We start from the raw sequence: 26,716 nt of genomic DNA, 5'->3' as shown, positions 1-26,716 counted from the left end.
AAAATGCCTGTGGCTGAGCAGTTAATGGAGGCATCTGCTGCACTGGCAGAGTTCACCGATTTAATTAAAGACATCTAACAATTCTGCAGCTGCATGTGAGCGACCATGGGTACTCAGAGGGCTGAAACTGAATATCCTCAGCACTGAAAGCAAGCGTGCCTGCTGTGCAGAAAGTGTAGATCTGCAGCCAGGCACTCACATGAAAGTAGAAGCAGGGCCCAAGGATTAAGGATGGACTAGAGCCAGCTTGCAACGTGTGTCACTGTGCTGGAGAACTGCACAACCTCAGCTCATGCTCACACCGCTTAGAATGGTCAGGCTGGCAACAAGTGAGTAGAGCTGGGGACACTCCTGACCAGTTGGGATGGTTTTACTCGGAAAACACTTTTAACAGGTGTTTTCTCACTGAGTGAAAATAGTTAGCTGCTTTAAAAAGACAGGTGGGAAAACTAATCCTGTACTAAGTGGTTATCAAGGTCTCCTCTGCATAGGGACATGTTCTCTCCCTGGTAAATGAAGCAACATTTCACTCAGGAGCATATTTCTGATATCACTGCGTATTTGAGTTGATCAGGGACTTTGCAAGACTGTTACTTCAACAACCGAGCAAAGTGGCTCACAGAATGGGCTGGTGGTTTCTGATTAGACTGCGCGTCAGCAGACACCGCGGGCTTCGAATCAGGCTGCCGAGCACGGGCTGCCCCGCGGGGCTGAGGACCGGGGAGCCGCAGTTGCCCTTTGATGAGCTCTCTCCTGCCGGGAGCGGAGCAGCCGAGGGGAAGGGACTAAGGGACTCCCACACACTCAGCTGGCCGTGGGGAGCATCGCGCCTGCCCTCCTGGAGCTGCCAACGCAACATCACAGTGGCAGCAACGTCACCAATGGCCGTCTGGGACGTGAAACAGGCAGATCAATGCTGTGCTGCTTTGGTCGATAGGAATTTACAAATGAACGTCTGTCGGGAGAGACATTCCTAGTGTGAACAGCCTCCGTGCTCAGTAATTTCCGTGAGGGAAGGGGTGCATCGAATGCGTCAGCACAGAAGTGCTGCAGGTGAGAAGAGGCATTTTGGCTACAGGGTAGAAGCTGGTGGGTCTCAGTATCCTGAGACCAGCATCTCTCCGGCAGAGGAAGGGCATGGCCTCTCCTCGGCAGCCTGCTCCTGCTGCAACTCATCTCCAGTTGGGTGAACACCACAGCATGCGGCACAGGAGAGGGGATGTTATCCCGGGCAGTGCGTCGTGTCCAGAGCTGTCCCGCGGATGACATGACAGCCGCCAGCACCAGCTGTTGTGTAACACGTCACGTGGAGTCTGCTCGCGTGGAAGCAGCTCTTCACCTTCGAGCAAACCCTGGATGGCTCCCAGCTGTGGCACACAAGGATTCGGGGGAAGCAGCAGCAGTTTGCTGGGCCTAGAGTGAGCTCTTTGGTCCTGGAGAAAAATCCTCCCTGGAACCAGGCACTTGGGTTGGCTTGTGACTTCTGAAGGGTTTCTTGCCTTCAGTTTTACACCCTGGCCTGCTGAAGGGCAGGGTAGATAAAGAGCAAAACGAGATATATTTAGAAAAAAAGTCGCATGCAGCCTTTTCAAACACAAACCCCTCCACAAACAGGGGAATTATCTAATTCTACCATGTAGCAAAGCAATGGAGGTATGTATAAAAAAAGAACAAGCATGTTTTCCTTCTTCTTTTTTTCCATTGATACCATGTAATCTCTCATTAGATAATCCAAGCAGTTTTATTAAAATAAACAGCAAAAGTTAGACATCCAGTGACAATCATCCCGAGAAGGAAACCCAGACCAACCTGTTCCCCACACTGGACTGGAAGATACATTCACTAGATACGAGAAATGGGAGCCTTTGTCCCAAAGCATCATGTCTGGGGCAAGTTTGGCTCAGTCTCCCCCTGCTCTGCTCTCTGCCAGAGACCTGCTGCTCCTCTGCCTGCCTGCAGCGACCTTCTCACCTCCGCTGTGCACTTCTCAGTGTGCCCTCTGCCCAAGTGAAAACCCAGAAAGTGCCAGGCCAGGTTTCAGTCTGCTCAATTAGAGCATGCTGAGCCCCAAGACCCGGCAGCTGTTGGCAGGCAAGAAACAGGGCAGTGATGGCAACACAAATCCATGCTTAAGAGATGCCGGAAGATGTTTCTGCCTGGACAAAGCTGGGTGGGGATAACTGGAACAGAGGACAGAGTCTGGCTGCAAAAGGCCAGTTGTGAGCCAATGCCACAGGGCAGGTTAGTCAGGCCAATGTATGTGTGGCTTTTCTATCATTTATTTGAATCTCCTCTGCAGCAGGGAGTGGGGACAGGACCAGCCCTGCCCCTTGCTCTCTGCCCAAACCTGCTCTCTCCAATTAATTTGACTTCACGTCTGAAAGGTGCCCCTGGTGCCACCTCTCCCCCAGCAGCGGGATCAGGCTCCAGCTGGGTGTCTTGGGAGAGCAACGGAATCTAGTGGAGGAAGGGTACACAGCGAAGACCTGAACAAACTGGGAACAGATTTAGGGCAGGATCTGGTAGATCCAGCTGGTCTCGAGTGAATTGTGGCTGTCTCTCTCTTGTCTTCTACACTGATTTACTTTGTGGACCTTCACACAGCAATATGCAAGGCAGGCGCGTGAGGCTGGCAGTGAGAAGGAAGGGTGGGTGATAGCAGAGGTTACCTGCAGCAAGAGGTGAACTGAGATCAATCAGCAGCCAAAGTTATTGTCTGCAAAGGCCCATGAAGGTCAGTGACATTGTTTACAAGCCTGTAGCACTCTGGTTTTGATTGGAAAAGACAGTGCAATTATGGCACCTGTTTCAGGAGATCAGCCTCCACTGAATGTATATTGCAGGCATAATGAAATCACAGTTTGTTGCTTGGATGGCTGAGGTAGGACATCCACTCTTTGAGGGGTGGGTTCCCCACAGCCACCAGCTTTTTCAGAAAGGTGCTGGGTCGTAGCGCGGGAACATCAGGGTGAGCCTCAGAGTATTTCTGCAGTTTAGCCAGAACGCGAGGGAGCCCAACGGTGGAAGCGTAGAACATGGGGCCACCCCTGTGCTGTGGCCACCCATAGCCATTGATATAAATCACATCCAGGTGTTCTGGGTCTGATGCTATTCCCTCCGCTAGGATGTCAAACCCTTCATTGATGAGGGAAAACAAACACCGCTCCAGGATTTCCTCCTGGTCTATAAAGCGGGTCTTGATATGATGGGTGTCTCTGTACTGGGTCAGAAGATTGTGCAGCCAAGGATCTGGCTTGGCTGTCCTGCCCCCAGCCTTCTCGTACTGGTACCAGCCTTTTCCAGTTTTCTGGCCAAACCTGCCGTTCTCACACAGCAGATCAGGCAGAGGGCTGTAGCGATGGCCATGCCGTTGGCGGGCAGGTGTTCCTGGAGGTACAGAGTCCCCAGTGAGGCCCCGGCCCTTCCGAGACCTCCAGCCCACATCCAGCCCAGCAAGATCGGACATTCGGAAAGGTCCTAGCTTAAACCCAAAATCTTCGAGAACCTGATCTACTGCTTCTGGTCTGCTGCCTTCCTCTAAAAGGAAAACTGCCTGTTCGACATACGGCAACATCATTCGATTCCCAGCAAACCCAAAACAATTCCCGACCACTACTCCAACTTTTTTCAGCACTTTGGCTAGCTGCACAGCAGTGGCAATGGTGGTGGGGGATGTGTGATAGCCATAGATTATTTCTAACAACCTCATCATGTGAGCAGGGGAGAAGAAGTGCATGCCAATGACCTGCTGTGGGCGGCTTGTGGCAGAAGCTATTTCATCGATGTTCAGGGCTGATGTGTTTGTACACAGAAAAGCTGCTGGCTTGCAGGTTCTTGAAAGCTTCTGGAATATTTCCTTCTTTAGCGGCATGTTCTCAAACACAGCCTCAATCACCAGATCTACATCCCGCAACGCATCAAAGTCCACAGTGAACTGGAGACATGCAGGGTTATGGAAATCCAGGGTTTGGGCACCCTGCTCCATTTTCTTAGCCTCGCGTTCCAAAAGGAGCATCACAGCTTTTCTTCCCATGTTCAGATACTCCAAATTCTGCTCCAGGGCTACCACAGGTATGTTGGCCTTAACCAGAGAAGTCACAATGCCGCGGCCCATTGTTCCCAGCCCTAGGAGTAAAAGAGAGACAGAATCAGAGACTATGAATAGAAAAACGTTACAGTTAATCGCCTGACGGTAGCATTTCCTTTGTATCTCCAGGATAAAAAGTGGAAGCCTATGCAAAATGAGTGGTGCACAGACAGAAAAAAATAATTGAAGACTGGGGAAAAAAAGGTGAACTCTCTCTTTCAGTGAGCCTAAATGAGCATAAAGGCAAGTTAACATCCTCTCAGGCTTACAAAATAGCAGTGGGAATGACTGCAGTGTGTGCAGACCACGTGATTAATGTTTTCTCCCTGCAAAGTTTTATACCTGTGGAAACCAGCATCAAAGAGTCAGAACCTGGGATCAAAGTCAGGAGATTGGAGTTTCATCTCCAGCCCTGTTCCCAGCTTCTAGCAGGCAGTTTCACAAGCAAGCTTCACCCTGAGGATGCCAGTGCCTCGCAGTGCCTGTAAGATGGTCCTTTATGGGCAGGCACAAAAGAATATTAGTGTAAGCAAACAAACTGCAACCAGAGATTTTAAAACCAGCAAAGCTCAATTAGTTTCTCCCTCCTTCCAAGCTTCCTCTATGTCCCCTTCCTCTTCTCCCTCGCAATTTCACTGCATAATCTTTGACAGAATCAAAATGCAAACAAAACCATCTTTGACAGTGATCCCTAACTTTGTCTCTAATACCTTGTATGTCTCATCTCCAGGTCAAACAGGATGGAACCAACACAGCATTCTTAATCCAGATTTAAACGTCTTCTATCTCCTTTTTAATCACTCTGGAACATCAGTAGCCTTTTGCTTGCTGTTTGCATCCCTGCCCACTGGGAACTCTCTCAAGCCCTCCAAAAAAGGCTATTCCTAACTTCCCCAAATTCTGGAATACACAGCCATCCTCGTCCAACCACACAGTTAAAGCGCTTTCCTAGAATTCCTGTAACTGAGCATCTATTCCAGCTGCATTTTTGTTTTCTCCAAGGTCTGTATGTGCTACTACCAGTTCATACTCCCGGGAATGCCAGTGTAGAGATTACAGCTTGATCCCTTCTCTTCTTCTGAGCCCTTCCACCAGCCCTGCCCTCTCTTACGTTAAAGGAAGCTGCATGCTTACATTTCCCTGTGATACATGGCCCACACTACTTATCCTGCTCGCCCATGATGGAGGCTTTTCAGACTAATTTAATACAAACTAGTAAGAGAAGGCTAGCACAATTTAACCAGCTTTAAAAGTGCGAAGCATCTGAATGGGAGGATTATTAATATCCTAAATAAAGCAACAGCTAGACAAAATACATGTTTGTTACAATTCTGTAAAAATGATTTTTTTAATCCCAGGTTTACAAATGAAAGTCAGCTAAGCAAATGAAGAGAAACATGGGGATTAAAAAATTTGTCTAAAGCAGCTTTGTGAAGAAGAGCTGAAATTATGTCATCAGTTAAACAACTTAAACAATCAAGGTCAAACAAGGTAGCATGTTTTCCTGCAAGCTCCACACCCATGGTTCAGGTCTGTCCACCCTCAGCATGTGTACACACAAGACACTTAAAACATTCCCTGCTTAGCCCCAAGAAGATAGACTTTACAGACATCGCTATCTGGCAGCCAGCTTATAAACCATTACACTCCCAAGCAAAGGCTGGAGTTCCTTTCTAGGAAATTAGATTTGCTACTTCATAATCAAGTACTGCTAAAAACTAATTTGAAAAGAAAACTAGAATGACATGAATCACGTCTTAGTATTTCAGTGTCCACGGTTTGCCGACTGAAAAAACCCCAAATGCAAACACTGTGCTTAGTACTCCTGGGCTTGGATGCAGGCACAAATCCTGGGCCTCATTAACTCCTGTTCAGTCTCACAACTGAAACCTTAGCAGTTCTCTTGCAATATTAACATGCTGCTTCTTCCTAAATCAAAATCTCTTCCATGAGCAGAGGTTCTCCAGCCTTCTTTTCCCGGGAAGTTCTGCAGTGGTGCCAGCTGATTCTTCAGTTTGCTTCTGTCCACATGTAGTATGAGTACTCCCATCCATGTTTCAGCCACTCCATGATAGACAGGCATATGTGCTTGTAGTACTCCACTTTCTAGGCCATGGGAATAAGCTTATAGATAAGAGATGAGCTTCCCAAGCTTGTTTCTGACCTAGAAAAGCTGTCTCTCAACTTCCTATAGAACTCTTCAGTGGCCTGTATGAAATGATGCTTAATGAAGCTGGCAGAGAGAGTAATGAAAGCCCCAAGGGTTTTGTTACATTAGAGCTTGCACAGCATGACTCCCCTGGAAATATATTCTAAAACTGGGCTACAAAACTAAGGAGAGCTTTGGCTATCTAGCAAGGAGAGAAGCATTTCTGAGGACTCCCCTTCTCAACTGTATAAAGCCGAGTGATCTTGGCAAAGAATATATTAAGGCAGAAGAAAATGGTAGGGAATCATTGGGCCTTATGTGTAAAGCTGTAGAAGAGAGAGCAAGGGAAATGTTTCATGCCCAGCTCAGATCACAGGGACCAAAACACACCCAAGAACTACTCCAGAATTTCTACATATGGTTGTTTCTTCTTCAATAGTGCTCTCAATTCCACCAAACCATGAAAAAAAAAACCCTATATTCTTATCTTCCACGCAGGGGACAGTTTTCAGAGCTGTGTCACCATCTTTCATGCCCAAGGCACATCTTTCAAAAGACAGCTGAAATCTGCTTTAGGAAAAAGAACAGTTTCTAGCCATTTTGCTTCTGCTCTTCTGTTGTGAAATGTAGCTTTGACATATAAATAAAACTACACTTGAACCCATGTAATTTCAGGCCAAATATGGATATGACAAATCCATTTGCTGGGCAAGCTGAGTGAATAATGACTGTTAATTATTGATCTGTCACATGAGGTACTTAGAATATGAAAAATCATGCAAAATTAATTGAAGGACTTTAAAAACAAATTTCAAAACAAATGAACTTGAAATACGTACAAAGCAACTCATGTACAGTCACATACACTAGAGAAATACAGATCAGTCTAAAATATTCTGGACTATAATGAATATTTAGACTTTAAAATGCTGGGCAAAAGAAAGAATACTTTACAGATTGGTAAAAATATGCAAAGACCGTTCCAGTTTTCCTTTTAAAAACAACAATGAGCAATTGGTGGTGGCGGACTGCTGCAGACTGGAGCTGCTGCTTTCTCTGTTTCAGGGTATTAATTTGAAGCAGAAATAATGTGATAATCAAGGCAAGCTATGGGAAGACTGCAGAAGGAACAGAGAAGAAACAATTCTGGGTGATACAGAGCCAGAGAAAGTGGAAAGAGATGGGAGCTGAGAGTTCAGAACCTGCTTCTCAGTCTTCCAGCGAGCAAACTGTAGACAAAGGCGGTAGAGGGGAAGGCAGCACTGCACAGGAACAGTGGCCAGGTCATTGGAAATCTATCAAACATGCCCACAAAAACGATAGATCATCCTTGATGCTGAATCTACATTAAGACATGGTCAGCAAGCGATGTGCCAGCTCCCTCCAACAAGCTCCTGCTAATACTGGGCAGACAGGGGAGCCACAAAGCAAGGCTCCCCAGCATTCGTGGCACTGCTCCCATACCCTAAAGGTCCTCTGTGCCTATGGAAAAAGTGTTACAGCATAATGCAATGTGGTTTTAGTGTGTGTTGGAAAATGGAGTCAGCATGATTTCTGACCACCAAGAATGGATGCAACGTCTTGCTCTGACTGCCCTCCTCTCTGCAGTGAAAACAGAGAGACCCTGGATCACCCAGGCAGACTCAACACTTACATGGATGAGCAGCGCTGTTTTAAAAGGCGTCAGTCCCTCAAAGACCATCCCTAAGATTTTGATTTCTGGCGCTGCAAGAATGTACTTAAAATCAAGAATGTGAAATTATGAGACACTGTACAGCATGGTACTGGCTGGAGAATGACTTTTTTGTTACAGCAGCCTGAAAGGAAAAATACAACTGTGTTGGCACGTTCTATGCCTGTCTCTAAGGGATTTGCAATTTCACTGATATCAAAAGGAAAAATAGAAGAGAAACCTTCCAGAGGAAGGAGAAAAAGCACAGTGGGGTGGCAGAAAGAAGTGATTGAAAGCAGTGACACTTAATGTGGTGTGGGATTCAGAGTTAAAAGGAGGTGATTAATAACCTCCAAAATAGGAGATGTCACTTATCAAATGAAGTATAACCTGAACAACTAGCACAAACAAAACAGGCTGTATTTGTGGGCTGTGGAGGCTGTATGGAGAGAAACAGCAATTCAGAAAAGGCATTAGGAATCTTGGCAAGTGTCAAGGCCCTGATTAGCTTTAACGACCCTGACCAGCTCCACCTGGGCCCTCTACCCACACACTCTGCCCACAGGCCTCAGAGCCCTATTTAAGCTCAGGCCTGGGCTTTCAGCCTTTTCCTAAGCTCTGCTGGAGGAGTTTTGGTGTCTCACTGTGACTATGCCAAGCTATGGACCCCTTGATCCAGACCTCAGCCTGCGGACTGGCTTCCCAACTTTATCTGGGACCTTCCATCATCATGTGGACTTGGCTTGATCATCTGCACTTGAAGCAGATCCTGGCCATGATCTCCGAGTCCGTCCTGCTCACCTTGCTCAGCTACTGTGAATAATTCATACAGCAATGGGTTGTGCTGCCATCCAGAGAGAGAAATGGGTCGGTAGGAACTTCCCGAAGTTCAGCAAGGGTAAGTGCAAAGGGGTCACTAAGATAATGAAGGGACTGGAGTGTGTCTCATATGAGGAAAGGCTGAGAGAGCTGTGATTCTAGCCTAGAGAAGGTTTGGGGGGTCTCGTCAATGTACATAAATACCTGAGGGGATGCTATAAAGAAGATGGAGCCCAACTCATCTCACTGGCTCCTGGTGACAGGACCAGAGGCAACAGGTACAAACTGAAATATGGGAGGCGGCGTTTGAACATAAAGCAACACTACTTTTTTATTGTGGAGGTAACTGAGCACTGCACAGGTTGTTCAGAGAGGTTGCAGTGTCTCCATCATTGGAGATACTCAAAAGCTGTCTGGACATGGTCTTGGAGACCTGCCTATAGGTTGGCATGTCTGAGCAGGGGGCTTGGAGAAGGTGACATTTAGAGGTCCTTTGCAGCCTCAAAAATTTGGTGGTTCTGTCCCTGCTGGAGGTGTTATTTCCACTGGCTCCCCATCCATGAGGTGCAGTTGTTTTCTGCTAGTAGATAATTTACAGGATGTGTTGAACATGGCTAATATGAAAGTTGGTCATTACCTGGAACACACTAAGTAGGAGCAAGGACCTGGTTTTAGTGTAATTTCTCCTAGAATACTGTTCCCACTTTGGCTATGTATGCTTTAAGAAGTATTGAAAAATTAGGGGAAGTTTAGAATCATGACAGCAGTGTGACAGATCATGTTTTGTAGCAAAAATATCTAAGCACTGAGTTCATTTATTCTGCAAAAAGTATGGGTTAACTTCAGCATTGTCTGTAACCAGCTACGATAACCACTGAAACTTAGGGGTAGAGGTTGGGACAATCTGAGACCAGAATTTGGAAACCTGTCTGGAGATGGGATACAAATACTTAACCCAGCGGATGGGCTATGTAGCCCAGCCCGTTCAGTTTGGAAATAAGATACAGATTATGCTTCTACTAGAATCTTTCAAATAGATTGCATTTGTGCTTAGAATTCCCTCTAGCTCAGTTACAGCATCACAACAAGCAGCTCAGATTGAAACAGCCCTTCTGGCTAAACTGTCATTGCAACTGGGACCTTGCAAATGTATCATTCCAGCATGATTTATTAGTATGGAGCAAAGAATGTCCGTTCTAGTCACCTGATCATTCCTACAAAATGTCAACACAAATCCATCCTGCCAAAGCACACGTTGCAGGACTGATCCATCTGGGATTGCAGGTGTCCAAAGTACTGTGCTCTTCCATCACAGGTTAACCTTGGCAATAATTCATGCCCCTTTACTTGAACACTATAACAGCCATGGATCCTCCCCATGAGGTCTGTGGATCAATGTTTAAAAAGTGTTTTCATTAGAAGTATGGCATGGCATCTAATGAAGAGAAGAGAACTTCCACAAAAACTGTTTCCATGGCCTGAAATGAGGCCTGAGAAGTACCCAGGCAAAAGCAGTGTTGATTTGGTGAGCTTTCTCTGAAACAGAATGGATGTTTTCCAAGTGCTCCATTAATTGCCTAACCATTTTTCAGAGCTACTATCAACAGGCAGAGCTGAGAGATAGTTGTGGGGTTTTTTTTTAAATCTCAGCAGTGCATCAAAGGTTTTATTTAAATTGCTCTTATAAAAAATTAATGAAGGCATTATCTTGCTGGGCTACAAAATGGCAGGAGTGGATCCCAGTGAGATAAAATCTTCTTAAAATACAGCTGTCAAAACATTTTTGTATTAATATATCCCTGAGTGACTCTGTGCACATGCACTTGCAGTACAGAACTAAACCAGGAGGAGGAGAATTTCATGCAAAACTGTGTATAACATTGAACAAAGCCAGGACTCAGCAGTATTTAAAAGGCAACAGACTGATATGGTCCACAGATGAAGCTGTTACTGAAGTAAAAGCTATTCTTTTCAAGAAAGAGGTGGCATCAGGTAACAATCTAGTGGGATGTGGGTTGCCATCTGACTTGGTTTGAGCTTAGTGATGCAATGACAACTTCTTGCCTGTCACCTGTGGGTGTGATGTGTTTGTGCCTGTGATGGGTACCGGTGACTGTGGCAAATGACTGCCAGGGAATCCCACTTCCGCCTTCTGCCATGAACAAAGCCTGATGACGCTCATCTCACACCCCTGCAGCTCTGCTGATCACCGCGCAGTCAGCAAACAGAACAGGTTTTTTTCATTCCCTTACCTATCACGGCCGCTTTGTGGATGGGCTGAGGGGAAGCGTTTTGCCATGAAGCTCCATGGGGTGTTGTCCACTTATGCACAGCTCTCTCTGCGAAGAAAGCATACTGCAGCGCTTGGGCCTGGCCTGATGTCAGCAGGACGTTAAACAGCTCTCGCTCCTTCCGAACTCCATCTGCAAAGGGCAGCTCTGTGGCAGCTCTGACTGCTTGGAAGCACAGCTCTGGAGCCAGGTACCCGCGGGCCTGTTTCTTCAGCTTTACAAGAGCCTCACTGAGAAATGCTTCCATGTTGGGCAGTTTTGGAACTGGCCTCAGGCTGAGCCTGCGAGGTTCCAGTGGCTGGCCTGGGGGTAGAAAAATAGAGTTACAGAACAAAGCATCCACATCTGCGAGAGTACAGATTTTCACCCCTTTCTCCATAGACTGGGAATGCAGTCTGCCTCTTTTCCTCCTAAGCTCACTGCATGAAGGCTCGCACAGCACAGCGATCTGGGTCTAGAACCGTCTGATGTTACTCTTCAGCTCTCTGCTTCTTCTGACAATTACGATTTTTCAAGACCCTTCTCAGACTTCAAAAAAGCAAGATTGCTGTTTCAGAGAAGTAATTATTTCCTTCCTTTTCTCAGCTACACAGACTGCCTTGCCTTCTCCAGCTCTCTTACACCACAGACCCAGCTGCCACATTCATATGGCTCTTTCTATAAGCTCCAGTACTAACGTTTTCCTCCAGTATTGTTTAGTACTCAGTGCCCAACTGACTTTGCCAGCCAGATACATCCCAGCCAGGGTCCTGACCCAGGCATTTATAAGAGAGACTGGGAAATAAACCCTGACTTCAGTTCTTCCCTGACAGCAGGAGTCCTTCTATTCACTTTGGGACTAACCAAGAGGACAGCTCACACAGCAGGAGTTGGGGAGCAAATGAATAACAAGGGAGAGTTCATGCTTCTGTGTCAGGAAGGGGTGAATCAAGCAGCCACACAAATACATGAGGCTCATTACAGACAGAGGTTGCCATGGTGATACCTAGAAAGGATTTTAATTGAGAGAAGTTAGTTACATTTCAGATGCCAAAATCCTCTCCATCCTCTTCAGAAGTACAGACCTGGGTGCCTGCTGGGAGACCTCTGATCTGCCCATACTCAGGCTGTTTCTGTGCTCTTAATGGCAGCTTTGCCTCAGGAAAGACCATGGAGGAACAAGACTAGAAATTTGGGATGTATTCCCTTAATATTCCAACATGGTCTTCAGAGCTCAGGCTTTTTAATTAAGGCTTTTTAGAGAGCACAAAAAGATGAACACTCACTGTGTAAGTAGCTTCCCTTGTAACCAGAGTTCATAAAAATGTTTTCACACTGACAGTGAATATAGTTTGTATCTGTATTGCAGGATTTAGTCAGAAAAAATGTTCCTATATTTTGGAATCTTTTGTTTTTCCCCTAAATGTATGTGTTTAACCCAGAAATGTTCTTTATCTACAGTCTTTTATTTAGGACTTAAACAGTGGGCTTCATTTCATCACTAGAAAAGAAACCTCAGGCTTGTCCCAGAAAACAGATCTGATGGCTGGAAGGCCAGTTAAGATCAGGCAGATCAAGGGGCTTCATATGACATCTCTGTGGAAAGGACTGGAGAAAAGGAATGATGATGTGAGCCTTTAAGTGTGGTCTTCAGATAGGAAATAGTACTCGTAAGTGCAAATACTGATGGGGGTGTGAGACAGTTCCTCAGAGAGAAAAAGAAAAGTAACTCTCCTCAGTGTCCTGTAATAAAACTCTCATTTAGTTGTAAGCTAAATTATATTTTGCTATGTATTTCTACAGCATCTTCATGCAGTATCTTTGCTTCTGCAATGCTAATAAGAACCAGGGGCATATTTATGAACAGGAAAACATTATTTGAATCCAAACCTGAGAAGAGACTGGTGTGGGACACCTGCAGCTTGATTTCTGAAATCAAAGCTGCAGGAACATGACAAACAGCATCACATGTCAGTGCTGCAGGGAAAAGTGTCGTCCATGCACAGGAGTGAGCACAGATATCTGCTTTGTTTTACTACAGTTTGTAGTCCAGGTGGCACAAAGGACAGATCAAGGCTATAAAACTTGTATCAGCAAAAGCAACATGCAAGCATGCAATATCAAATATTGTGCTATTTAAAGAAAAATAATCACCCCAGAGTTGTAAAGGCTTAGGATGTTAGAAGACTCCACATGCAAGAAGCAGAGCTAGCCCCATGTTCTTCCTGGTGCACTGAACTGCTGCTGAATTTCTGAAAAACAAGGCTGAAACCAGACCCCTGCTCCTCAGGCTTGTGGTGGTCTCAGGCCTGTGAGAGACAAAGTGCAGCTTATGTCAGAGCTTTCACAAACCCTGGTTGTGTCACAGGGGCTCTGTGCTGGACCTTCTGCCTAAATAAGATGCTGGCCAGAATCATGAGCCTTGGAGAGAGATTAAAATGTCTTTGTACTGTACATCTTCCCAGCTGTTTTCTCCTTGAGCTGAGGAAGAGTATGGCAGGCCAGCAAGAGGAGGGCAATAAACACTGCAGGCTACAGCCTGCCACAAGCAGTTACACCCATTTTTCAATTTTGTGATGCCATCAGGTGGACAAATGATGTAATGCAGCTTTGAATTAGTGCAATGATTATCAGCATTCTTGATCAAAGAACATCCTCCTTGTCTCCAAGGATTTAGCTCCTTATTTCTTCTAAAAAACGCCTTCAAAAGTGAAATTTTCTTTTGCCAGTTTGTCTGAAGAAGGCCAAAACATATGCTCACTTGTGATCTGCAACATATAACCACTGTTTTTCAATGAAAAACTTAACTTGGAATCAGTAATTGTCTGCATATTCCTACAACCACTTATTCAGGATTGTTTCATAACTCCATGTGAAGGTGATCTTTGTCAGGAATATTCCATAAAAATGTATGGATGAAGATGCTTTCCCAATATACCCACCATAAAGGTAGCCCTGGCAACTGCATATTCAAACAATAATTAAGGACCATTGCTTAAGTAAGGCAAGTCATTTGAGACTGACCTCTTGCCATGAGATACTGCAGCTCCAGTGCTGAGAAAGCTCCAGAAGAAAACAATTTCTGGATTGATTCTTTGAGACTTATCTTACAATACAGCCTTCCCAAGAATAGAAAGTCCAGCAGTGACCAAACTAGTTATTTAGCCAAACTCCTCTGTAAGAAGCTGGCAATTGTTAGCCTCAGGTTTGTTTTTTAAAATCTTATCAGAAACCAGATGTTCCTGCTCCGGCAAGGGGATTGGACTAGATGATCTTTTGAGGTCCCTTCCAATCCCTAACATTCTGTGATTCTGTGATGCCATACAAAGATAGTGGACTTCTGTGACAGCATTTTTTGGTGCAATTCTGCCTCCAGTTTTGTTAAGATTATCTGAAAAACGTTGGCTGAAAACAGAACTCAATGGGAACAAAATCCAGACCTGCTATGCAGGACTGTCATTTCTTCTGCATCTCTGAGTTAGTGCTTGATGTACAGAAATAAAAGTGCTGGTTTGCCTTTGTACGGCAGGAGAATTACAATAACTTTAGGCAGAGGCCAAAGCCAGGAATGGCGCAAAAGGAACACATGGTCTCTGGGTAAACCATTATTTAAAATTACCAGGTAGCCTGAGGCTAAATGGTGCATCAAAACTTTTCATGGTCTTCTGCGGAGTCTAATGAGAAATTTTCCAGGCAGGAGTGAAATAAAGATTAGCTGACTTGCCAGTATTTTCACTGTCAAAGCACAACCTGTAAATGCCAGTAAAGCTGTTGGAATGAGCCTGAAAGCATTTTTGAAGTCCTGTTGGAGTTGGCATATAGTGCAATGTGAAACACCATCAAAGACATTACTCACGTTTACTGGGGTAACTCAACCCAGCAATGAACAGACAGAATATCTACCACTAATAATGAATAAGTCTGGGACAGGTTACCTGCTGAATATCCATCAAGGATCTCTGTATGCTTATACAGTTCTCAAGATACTTTTTTCTTGGTAGTGACAATTTCCAAAGAAAATGAAGCTATGGAAGAGGAATTTGCCAGTAGTGGCAGCAGGCATAAGTTGCAGAAAGCAAGTTCCACTGAGGAATAGTGTGCTCAATGATTCATTTACGAAGTTCTCCTCCAAGGTCAAGCTGACTTTCAGAGCTGTCAATCACTGTAAAATGTCTGCCACAGAAGAAACCAGCATATAAATATCTAAATTTCACACAACTTCACATAACATTTGTTGAAATCCAGAATGCTTGCTGGCTTGCCAGTTCTAGCAATGTAGCTATTAATCATTTTATGATACACTGCTGCTGCCATCGATATTGGTACAGATCTTCTGCAGGGCATCATTCAGAGGCCCAGAGGGTACATCACTGCTGTTTGGGTTAATTTGCCCAGAAGAGTTATAATATTTCACTGCTCTCTCAACAGATGGAGAAACAGAATCCTCATACAAAACAGACAAAATCAGTGAACCAAAGTATCTTTGGGTTTTTTTTTCAGAAGCAATAGTGAAGTAAATCACCCATCTTTCTAATGAATTATATTTAAATAGTCTGATCACATATAGGAGAAAAGAGGACTGTTTATGTCATCAATTCTGCATTAACAAATGAAGCCCCAAAATACTGTAGGATGAATTCAGTGAGAAGGAAAAGCATCTCTTACAGAAAACCTTGCCAAAAATACCCTTTTGCACCTATCTGGTAAATTTCAAGCTATAGGGAAGTATGCAAGACACTGATGTTTTAAGAATAGCCCTTTCATTGAACTATCTTAAAAACATTGTGCATGGTCATCTAGGACAAAGCTTAGGCTGCTTCAACTTCTTGCACAGAAGAAACGCTCTTACAGAGGAGAAGGTGCCTTGTTTGTAGTGAAGAGAACTGCAGGAGTAAAAGCAGCACCCCAGCTTGGAAAAGCACTGCCTAGGAAGGCCATGGGATCAAAGCAGAAAGGGATTTTTCCTTCCTTGCATGCATGTTGTCATCACAGAGCTCCTGATGGAAGTTAGTGGTCTGTTTCCAAAGGTACAAGGAGGTTCACAGTGGGAAAATATCCTGTTTTCTCTCAAGGTGATGCTTGTCGTGCTGCGCAAGGAACGTTCCTCTTCCTAACTCCAGTGAATTTGATTTTATTATTTCTAAGGTCAGGAAAAAACCTCTCCCCATCCCCACAGGCCATTTTCTTACATAGCAGCTGAAGGATGAGGGACAGAGTCACTCACAGGCTCATGGATCATTAAGCTGGGCTGAGGATGTGCCAGCCCCTTCATTAGAGAGAAAAAGTTATTTTTGATGAGCCATTTTTGATGGTTCAACCAGAACACATGCAATACCAGCTGTGATCCAAAAGTATATATGGAAGGAGCACACACTCCCCCGAATCAGTGGAATACAGCAGACCAGAGGAACGTGTGAGTTTGGATATATAATTAAGAAGCAGAAGGACTTGATATGTATTTGTTCTCCAAATCCTCGCTTGAATTTCTGCAGCTCTCCAGCATCTGAGTTTTTCAGACAACAGAAAACAAATTCTGCAATTAATTCTATCTTATATGGATGCCAAAGCCTAATGAATGGAGCATATAAATGGGAACAAACTGGTGGGCTTTGTTCTGACTCTCTCCAGCCCTGAAACATCACCAATTATTTCTTGGCATTGCTATAATTCTTTCCTCACCAATCACTTTGTTTGCCAAGCGAATTGCTGCCTCAATCGTGTCTTCTTTCACAACTTCATCAACCAAGCCCAGCTTCAGTGCTTCAGTGGCTGGAATGTGTCTTCCTGTGATTAAAAGAAAAATAAGGTGACTACAGTGAGGCATGATGGGCAATTTCATTATTTTCTACCTGACCAGATACTTGTGTGTAGCTGGCTTCAAATCTGAGACACGCTCATCATCAGGTAAATCAAACGCGTTACTAACTACCTGCCTCAGAAGAATGCATATCCCTTTCTTAGCCCATTATTAGTGGAAGCAAGCTGAATTTCAACCCAAACAGCTACATTGGTAAAATAAATTAATATTTCTTAGGCCAAGCTGGTTGTGTGACTCCATGTCATATTTTTATACATAGAGCAAGGCCAAGGCACAGTGCTTTACCTGTAGTGATAATATCCAGAGCAGCTGGTACCCCAATCAGTCTGGGCAGGCGCTGAGTGCCTTCACCACCTGGAAGTAGCCCAATAGCGACCTCTGGCAAACCCAGCCGTGCCTAAAATGAAGTAAAACATCTCTGATTAGAAAGAGTGATAATTACAAGCTGAGCAGAAGAGAGGAAAGACAAGCAGACCTGATTCACACATTGCTCCTCTAGGAAGCCTCAAAATTTCTACATAGAAACTTCATCCTTGTTTTTTTGCTGCATAAGGGATTTAAGACAAAAGCTCACTCAACGATTTTAAGAATCGTTTTAACGATTTTAAGAATGTGTGGACAAACAAAAAGGAACAACATCATCTTTTGGTGGATGTATGTGTGCTAGCACACGTCCCCTGGACATGTGTAACTGATGCCTTCAAGCAGTTGTTACCAAATGCTGGAGGGTGTGCTGTGACCTAACTGTTACCTCCCTACTCCAATTCTTGGAAATTTAGCGAAGGAAAACTAGTACCACTTGCATACTAGTTCTTCCATAATCTTCTTTCAAATGGCTCTTGGTACACTTGACATTTAGTAGGGTTATGCCAGAGAAGCCAGGCACAGCAGGAAGGGGGTGGGATGTGTCCCGTCTTAATCTATCCAGATTTTGTTGCCTTATTTAAAAAAAATACAGTTTATGCATTTTCCATTGAGCTCTTAAGAGATCTGGAGTCCCTTTAAGATCACTACTTAAGGCACCCCCCTGAGGTGGCACATAGGGTGATGTAGATTATGCTGTAGATTTATGCTGTTACAGAAACCCACACTGGATCATGGAAAAACAGTGATTTACACAGCGAGGGGATGGCCCTGTCAGTCACGAGTCTCTATAAGAAGACCAGGTACTGCTAAAAGACAGTTCAGCATTTCCAAATCTTGAAGAAGAGGCTTCAGGTAAAAACCAGATCACTCCTTCAAAGACCTGTAAAGCTGTCTTTTGGTCAGAGTGCTCCCTGAGGAACCAGGGCTCTTGGAGAATCAAACTGTAAATGCTTGATGCTAGCTGAGTTTCAACTGCCTATTGAAACTAGGCCACCAGCAGAAAGAAATGCAAAATTCATAGGGCTGAGGGAAAAAAAAATAAGAAAAAGTCACGCCGCATGAGCCAGTAAGATACAGCCACCTATACCGGAATACAGGTATTGACTACTGAGACCTAGGGCAAATTAACACTTGGTTACTGAAGTTTCTATGCAGCCACCTGATTCTACTAGTCACAAATCAATTTTATATTTAGAAATGATGGAAATTAGTTATTTAGTAAGACTTATGAAAGCATGTCAGGGGTTATGTAGTAGATGAAGAATGTCTGAGCACACAGATTTGTATCCTGTAGCTATAAAGCTCTGCTCCTCTGGGGAGATGATCCCAGGAAAGGTGTGCAGTCCTGCTGCTCTCCAGGAACGCCTCCCACCCTGTCCATGGCCATATGTACGTGGCTCCTGATGCCTTCAGCAGCCTCTCCAGCTCACAGCGTGCCTTACCTTCACATGTGCAACCCTATAGTGACAGCCAAGTGCCAGCTCTAGGCCTCCTCCCAAGGCGATGCCTTCAATAGCAGCCACCACCGGCTTCTCACACCTTTCTATGAGAGAGACGAAGGGGCCCAAGGAAATTCCACGTGTCTTCAGAGACGAAAATCCTCGAATGTCAGCTCCTGAGTCAGCACAAATGGATTAAGAGGAATTAGTGGGCAAGGCAGTGACTGGAAAGATTCTTCCCTCTGTGCCATTAAACGTAGCTGCTCACAGATGATGGAGTCCTTGCAGAGTGTGCTGCTGGCAGGAGAGTGGTTAACAGGAATCAGCCCCTTTTGGGACCACCTTCAAGAAACCCTGGCTCCTTGAGCCTTTTCAGAGAGCTCACAGGAAGGCTAAGTACAAAAATATATAGTAGCTGTAATGACTGTGCATTTACTACAGAAATTTGCAGACATCTGTGTTTTAATTAAAAAAAAGTTGAGTCTGGAATAGTTAAGTGCAAGTTACTACTAACAACCAATGCAGAGCTCCAAAGACATTCCCAGCTTCCCAGGTTTCTACAATGGGAGAAGATCCGTTATTCACCGCTGCTCCATTCCAGGTACCTTCCATACACTGGACCAGTTGACAGTCCAGAGATTTTATATAAACAAAGCTATGGAGAGTAAGGAGCCACCAGTATGTTAGGGAGATGAGCAGCTGCTTCTCCTATCAGCATGAATATACCACATTATTTCTGGCCTGGACAATCTAAGTTGTCACGTGTCCCATGTCAATTGTGGCACAGCAAAATAGAAAAAGCTTGTGGGCATTTCCAGCCAAATCAGGACACTTATCACCAGTGTTATGAGGCAGAGAATCTTCAGCCATAGTGGGTGGAGAGTTTCCCCTTTTTCTTGGGCTGTTTGATGAAAGATGTCTTACCTGCACTGAATTTCCCATTTTCACCACAAATCATAACGGCTTTCACTGATGGATCAGCATCTGCTCTCTTCAGTTCATTTTCTAATGCCTGGAGAACTGGCAAACTGAAATAAATTAGAGATTGAGTGAGTAACAATTGACTATGTCACCCTTTGTGAGGTCTGTGTTATAAACATCAAGCATCCCAGTGAAAATGAGCAATGAATCCAAGCAGGTCTCTCCTCTATGTGCCTTCTGCCACAGCCTCTCTGGTTTAATCCTTTCCTTAGTCTCCCTCTCACTTCAAGGGCAAGCGCCAAAATCCAACAAGGTTATAGCTACTGACCTGTCATTCCCTTGCTGGTGAGTTTTCTTGCGGCTATGACATTGCTGTTTCCAAAGCAAGCAGCACAGAGAAATGTTCTTTTGAAAATGTCTTTATGAATTAAACATTTAGATTTTCAGGAAAACAGTTTAGCATAATTTAAAAGTAATTAATGCTAAACCGCTGACAAGCTAAGAACTTTTTAAAAGGGAAAAAGAGCTCCAGGGATAAAAAACTATCTTTCAAACACCTGACATAGGGTTGGCGTTGTGCTGACAACTAGAAATGCTTTCACCTGTATATAGGTCCAGATTTAAATATGTGTGGGACAAGAAGTAAATGTGGTCAGCAATGAAGTAATGAAGAATTTAAAAATGCAACAGTTAAAATATAAATGGTATTTTTACACATCAGATATTTCAAAAATCTGACCTGACTGCATGCCCACTTCACATTTGAAGCTTAGAAGCTGATTTATATACGTATGTATGTGTATCGATGGACATGGAGCGTATAGTCTGTTTTAGAAGATGGTGACAATAAGGAAGATGGTAGGTATAAATAGAAGCGTTAACACTTTATTAATAGAAATATTAACACAAACTGTGTGTATAAATAATTTAGATACTAAAATACATTCATATACACCCACTTGCAAGTATATAAGTGTGTAGTGCTTCTAGGTGTGTCCAGGGTGGGTGATGACATTTATATAAGGCAGCAGCTGGCAGTGTTGAAGTGGAAATGCATAGGCTGGAAAGGAAAACCTGGGAAGCCCAAAAAATTTGCTGTAAGCCAGCGGTGTGAAGCCCTGCCAGCCAACCTCTGCATATTCCTCCTTCAAAGGCAAAAATTAAGAGGAGCTATTAGCAAAGTCTATTAATTAGGGCTGTTCTGGGGCCTCCAGGATCAGGTGCTGCCTGGATAAGGTGGTGTTAAACAGAAGAATCAGTGTGAGCCCAGAGACCTGACAACCAGGGACTGAGAAGCGTTATTTTTTTGAGAAATAACAGCCGGTTATGTACCAATTGCCTCATCCAGACATCAAAGACAACTCTCAAGTTTGACATTAGTAATGGTTCTGAAAGCTGAAACTTAAAAAGAGAATAATTTGGCCATGACAAAGAAAAACTATTAGGTGACTCAGTAAAGGTCCTTCCAGTGCATCTAGTCCCATGTAGCAGAATATGAAAGCCTTTCCAATTTTAGTAAGTGGTTTCATATTATGTAGGAAAAAATGCATATTAAAAATTTGGGTTTTATCTCCCTCCCTTTGGAATATCAAGTGCTGTGGCTACTGCTATTTGAGTAGGACCTACAGCTGCACCTCATGTTTGCTGCTCTCCAGGGGCTGTTTTTGCATCAGTGGAGAGCCAGGCCACAGAAATACTGAATTTACCTAGTGGCTGGAAGATTAAAGGGAAAACCATTATGAAATGTCATTACACTTTACAAACCAAGGTGCAAAGAGAGGGGAAAAATACATACCAGGACTCCAAACAAATGTTGAGTTACTTATTTGAAAATATTGTGTAGAAAAATGGCACAGTTTTCTTGGGAACAGACAAGAAGCAATCGAAGCATTTCTGTGCTGCTGGCACATGATCAGCAGATGCAAAACACTTGCATAAAATGTTTGTCTGCATCAAAGGCAAAGGTTCAGGATTTTATGTAGGAAATTAGTTAGAAGCCCTTAGCACTTACAACAACATATTCCTACTGGAAGAAAAATTAGTCATCGATGCTGCCATGAAATAACAGTTCAATACCTACCTGACCTGTACTAACTCAACAGAACTGTTTTTGCCAGAGAATAACTTGACCTTGTACTTGCATAAATATTTCTTCTTCCTCCATATGTTTTTTTTTTTCCCAGTGGGAATTTTTTTGGTGGAGGGGGGGGAACAGAAGAAACATCAGACTTCTTGCAGGTTCTTTTTCTCCTAAGACAGAATAGTATATTTGCCTCAGGATATGTTACAGTCCAACACAGAGGCTGCCTTGCTTTGTAACTCACATATTATAACTGGTACTAAGAGATGTAATTTTCAATGAGGGGATCATAATAAAATGTGTGACAGTAAAACTATACAAATACTCAAGAGTATCACAACTTCAAACAGCTAGAGCATTAAAGAAACAAAGAGTCACCATAATCTGCATAAGTATTTGATTATTGTGACAGTGTCATTCATTTAACAGTAACAATGCAAAAATTCACTTTATGCACTCCAATCAACATTTAATCCCAGGCTATGTAGTCAGCTCCACCACGAGTACTATTTTGACTGCAAGAAAATGATGATTCAGTGTTACAGGTTTGAAGCACAGAACAGGTGCTGTTAAAGAACACGTGCACACCAGGGCAAGAGAATATTCTTGTGGGTGACCACACAGGGTTACTTCTGGTTTGCATAAAACTCATTGCAGTGATGATGTGCTGGATTTGGAACAAGATTTTATTTACCTTAATAATCTCAGATTTTAGTTAGGGTTTTTGAATGCGAATTTCCTTCATTAAAAAAAAAAAAAAAAGAAAATTAAGGGAACCCTGAAAATTAATTTGGTCACCTTTAAGGAAGTGAGACTTGAATCCAGCAGTGGAAAATGCTGTTTAAGGAAAACATGCAGGTCTGGTCCTTTCCCCTTGCACTTCCCCTCGCATCCACAATCACCGCATTGGGGATGTTGCTATGTACATCTACACACGTTCTTTTTAGCATCACTTACACATCTGCTGCCTATTAATCCCTTTCTGATTCCGCTGATCCATCTGACTCCACAGGCTCCTGTAGCAGCAAGCTCTGTATTATCTGTTTTAAAACAATCTCTGACTGGTTTAATCAAATGCCCCCAGTTCAGCTGCAGGATTTGGTAAAGGGTTATGCCTTCAATTTATTTACTTTCTTTATGATTTTGTAAACCTTGATCTTAATCTCCCACAGCCTCTTCCTCTCCAAAGTGATGACACTCAGCTTTTTCGTTCTGCTTTCTTAAGGCAGTGTGCCGTCCCTTTGGTTATTTTGGTTGCCCCCTTCTGGATCATCCCTATATCCTTCCACAAATGCAAAATCCAGAAACACACACAACAATTAAGATGTTTTACATTGCAGAAAAAAGATGCCCTCTGCTCCTTTTTCAACATACATCTTGATGGTACCCAATGTTTTCTGGGCTGCCCCAGCATACCAAGCTGATGATTTCAGGGAACAATCAAAGGTAAGGATCCCTTCCCTCAGCTGTAAATGCCAGTTTTGAGCTCAGCATCTTGTAAGCTTGTCCTGGGTTATATTTTTTTATGTAAAGAGTTTTTGCATGCCTTGATGTACTTGGTCTTAATCTCCAGTTTACATCTCTCCTGAAATGTCTTTCTTCTCCTCATTTCAGTAAGATTTCCAGTTCTTAAGAAAATCGAACTCAGTCATCTTAGCTTTTTCATCAAGCCATGCAGGGCTTTTACTGGATCACTTGCTGGCTGAACAGCTCACCTGGGTTTAGAACAAACTTAAAAAAACCCCAAACAACACAAATCCAGCCTACACGCTGCTTGCCTTCTAGACAGCGCTTCTGTTTGAACTAACTGCTGGGTATTTACCTGACTCCTTTGTTGAAATTGCGTACTAGTGTGCTCGATTTCCATGGTCTGCTCTCTCTTGCCTCAGTGTCAGACCCAGCTCTGCAGTAATTGCTGTCCCATCACTTCCTATCCAAAATTGCAGCCTCTCTAATCTCCTTCAACATTTTCTGATCATTACGCTGACTGGGAGTCAGAGGGCCAATCCTAGCAGCCAGGGAGAGCCTTTTCTAACCATGACTGTTACACTGTTATACTTTATATAATCCCATACCTACACTCCCCTACCCTGGCATCCCTGGAGCTTTTCAGTGTTTGTCAACTCAAATGCTGAAATACTCTTCCACATTCTTTTTAATTTTCAGTGCCAGCACCCTGCCACTCTGCTAATAAGGTATGGCTGGTTCTTTCTATAGTAGGTCTTGTCTGTCTGTTTCCCAAAACTTCCCAGTTTTTTGCATATCTCAATCCCTTCTCTCTATGCTATGGCCTCACAAATGTAGATCTCTGAATACTAAACTTCTGCAAACCAGGAAAAAAAAAATCAAATTGGGCACAGGCCACCTCTGCTGGTAGAGAGAAAGATGAGCTTGAAGGGGAGTCTGTGTGGGGGAGCCAAATTTGCTACCAGGCTCACAAGTTGGCGTGTATTCCTCAGGAAACCGCTGCCTGGGAGGCACTTGCACAGCAGTGCCTGGTGTCAGACACAAAAAAGCGAATTCCTACCCACCAGTAGCTTCTAAAGTGCTAATGGCCAGGGCGATGGCCTGGGAGCTGCCACATAGAATGGGGAGGGGCTGGAGCAGAGCAGGAAAAAACCTACCAGCCTTTTAAAAAGCATCTGTGCCTGCTGTGAAATGAAATTTTCAGGATCGCAGGAGATGGCTCCTGCCTGTAACTCTGACTGCCTGCTGTCACCAACGTAGTCAAACATTTCCAACAGCAATCACAAACCTGCTCCCCTATGGTCCGATACATAAAACATGCAGAAGGAACACACAGGGATCAGAGTGCGTTCTACCTTTCCTACCTATAGCCAGATGTGAGCTAAAAACTACCCCATGGCAAGTATGAGATGATCGCTGATCCCTACTAAAACAGGTATTACCCTGACATGCAATCAAAGATCACAGGCATGTCTCAAGCTGAAGTTTCATGGCAGCTTAACTGATTTAAACCTGTGCTGTGCAGGCCCCCATCCTTCCCCACACGCTCATACCCCGTCCCTTGTGCCAACAGTGCTCCTGGTGCAATTGCACAGTGCCAGGCTGGCTGGAACACCAACCCAAACCAGATGGCTGTTCAAAGGGAACTTCGGGTTTTCTCAAGGCCTTCTCAAGAGAGACACAGTTAAGGTTCCTTAAGCACTTATCTTTAGCTCTGTATTTTGTACTATTCATGGTAAGGATGAAAAGTTTACTATGGGCACAGCCTGGAAGTTTTTGTAGGCTGGTCTTGGGCACAGGAGGTCCAAGGGGTGTCTTGCACCCTGCAGTTCTGGGAGTCCTACATGTCTACTTCATCTAAACTCATCCACTCACTCCAAGTTTATCATTATAATTATCTGGGCATGTCAAAATGATCTTGTTCCACTTTTAAACGTGTTGCAACAAAAGTGAGCATTGCCAGCTCCTGCTGTGCCTTGCCACAGAACAGCAGCAGGTTCTATTTCCTGTTCATGCTCTTACTTGTCCCTTTCAGCTTCTTTTTAACAAATTTTCTGCTCTAGAATGTGAACATAATTGCAGTGGATTTTTTTGGCTTGTGAATATACACTGAATAGACACTATGGTCACTCTTACAGGTCTTTAACTCCAGCTGCTTAAAAAGGGCCTATGTGGTACTCAGAACTAAAATAACTAAAATACACACCTTATAACAAATAAGGTAAAGCCAAAAAGCACATACGTCCTTTTCAAAACACACGTAAACCTAAAAATTCATGGGCTCCTACAGACTGACATTTGGCTTTGTCTTTCACTAGCTTGTGTCTGAGATCGCCTGGGGTCTTTCTTGACCAAGATCAGCATTTAGAGGTGGATTTCTTACAATTTTTAAAAGGCAAATGAATGGCCTTTGCTCCAAATGGCCGAGCTGCAGTGCCAACTTCTCTTGCTGAACCATGGCTGGTCGCCAAAGCCCTTTGCCCTCAATACGGATAGCGCAGGGACTTGCCGCACACAAACTGGGGAGCGGGCAGCTGCACCAGCAGCAAACCTGGGCAGAAAAGCTCATTTTTCTGCTCCGACAGAACTGCAAGGTGAAACCGCTGAACTGCTAAGCGCTCTCCTGCTGGAAGGTGATGAGAAATATGCCAAGTTTGTAAACAGCTTCTAGGAGAGATGACAGATTGATGAGCCTAACACCTCTCCTGTGAAAAATACCCACTAGAAGCAGAAGTTATGGGGAAAAAACGGCCAGTTTTTTTGCAAAGGCTGGTGTTGAGACAAGTCCCTGGGCAGACGCCCTTAGCGGGCAGCAGCCCCGGGACAGGGAGGAGCCTCACACGGGCGACGAGGGCGGGGAAATGAGGTAAAAAGGAAAGAACTGGGAGAACCCGCCACCCCGCTCCCCAAGGGAGGGCACGCGCGGAGGCAAGCGCCCGCGCCCGCCGTTACCTCAGCGCGTTGACCGGCGGGTTGCGGAGCCGGATAACGGCCAGAGCCGTGGAGGCACTCGTGTACTGCGCCATGCCGAGCTCCCCTCGCTGCCTTTGCTGTCCCCGTTGTCCCCGCTGTCCCCGGGCCGGCCCCCGCCGGGGCGGGACGCGCAGGGGGCGGGTGCTGTGCCCGGCCCCGCGGCCTGAGCTGTCCCGGCCTATAGGGGCCTCTGTCCGGGAGTCAACAGGCGCGTCCCGCCAAGTTGTGCGTTATTTTACACGCAGCCCCTCAGCTCAGTGCAGGGAACGGTGGCCCCCGTGTGGAAAAGATGGTGAACACCGCCATGGCTTGGCAGTGCACAAGGTGCTCTTGGTGTTCAAAGGCAAACCGCCTGCTTAAAAGTCCGCAAGAGGCTAAAGGCCCTTACGATTTTTTAGTCCATAGGTGGAAGCTAATGAACTGAGAATGCAGGAAGCTTTGCCACGTTGTAAAATCCATATCGGAAACATTTCAGTTTGTAAAAAAAAAAACCAAACAACTAATTTCTAATGCTACAAAATGTATCCTTTGTACTAAAATATAATTTAAGGGAGAGAAAAGGTTGTTCAGAAGGGAAATGCCTGGATGTTGATGGCTTTACACTGTTGGCGCGAACAGGTACAGATAATTTTAGAACTTTATGTGTATGGAAAGA

The 26,716-nt window shown here is 44.4% G+C and overlaps 1 protein-coding gene across 1 annotated transcript; it reads right to left on the bottom strand.

Moving 5' to 3' along the window:
* Nucleotides 1–1,728: 1,728 nt before the first annotated feature.
* EHHADH (enoyl-CoA hydratase and 3-hydroxyacyl CoA dehydrogenase) lies at nucleotides 1,729–26,160 on the bottom strand. The gene is made up of 7 exons (XM_080349868.1): nucleotides 26,041–26,160; nucleotides 19,545–19,648; nucleotides 18,624–18,796; nucleotides 17,101–17,212; nucleotides 16,677–16,781; nucleotides 10,980–11,321; nucleotides 1,729–4,125 (listed from the first exon to the last, which is right to left on the bottom strand). The coding sequence occupies exons 1-7, from the start codon at nucleotides 26,112–26,114 to the stop codon at nucleotides 2,855–2,857; spliced, it is 2,181 nt and encodes a 726-aa protein (XP_080205994.1). The 5' UTR covers nucleotides 26,115–26,160; the 3' UTR covers nucleotides 1,729–2,854.
* Between the last annotated feature and the right edge of the window lie 556 nt (nucleotides 26,161–26,716).

The sequence above is a fragment of the Nesoenas mayeri genome (assembly GCF_963082525.1).
Source record: "Nesoenas mayeri genome assembly, chromosome: 9".
Classification (NCBI taxonomy): Eukaryota; Metazoa; Chordata; class Aves; order Columbiformes; family Columbidae; genus Nesoenas; species Nesoenas mayeri.
Note: the sequence above shows the minus strand (reverse complement) of the source record. Positions and strands in the feature narration are given on the sequence as shown.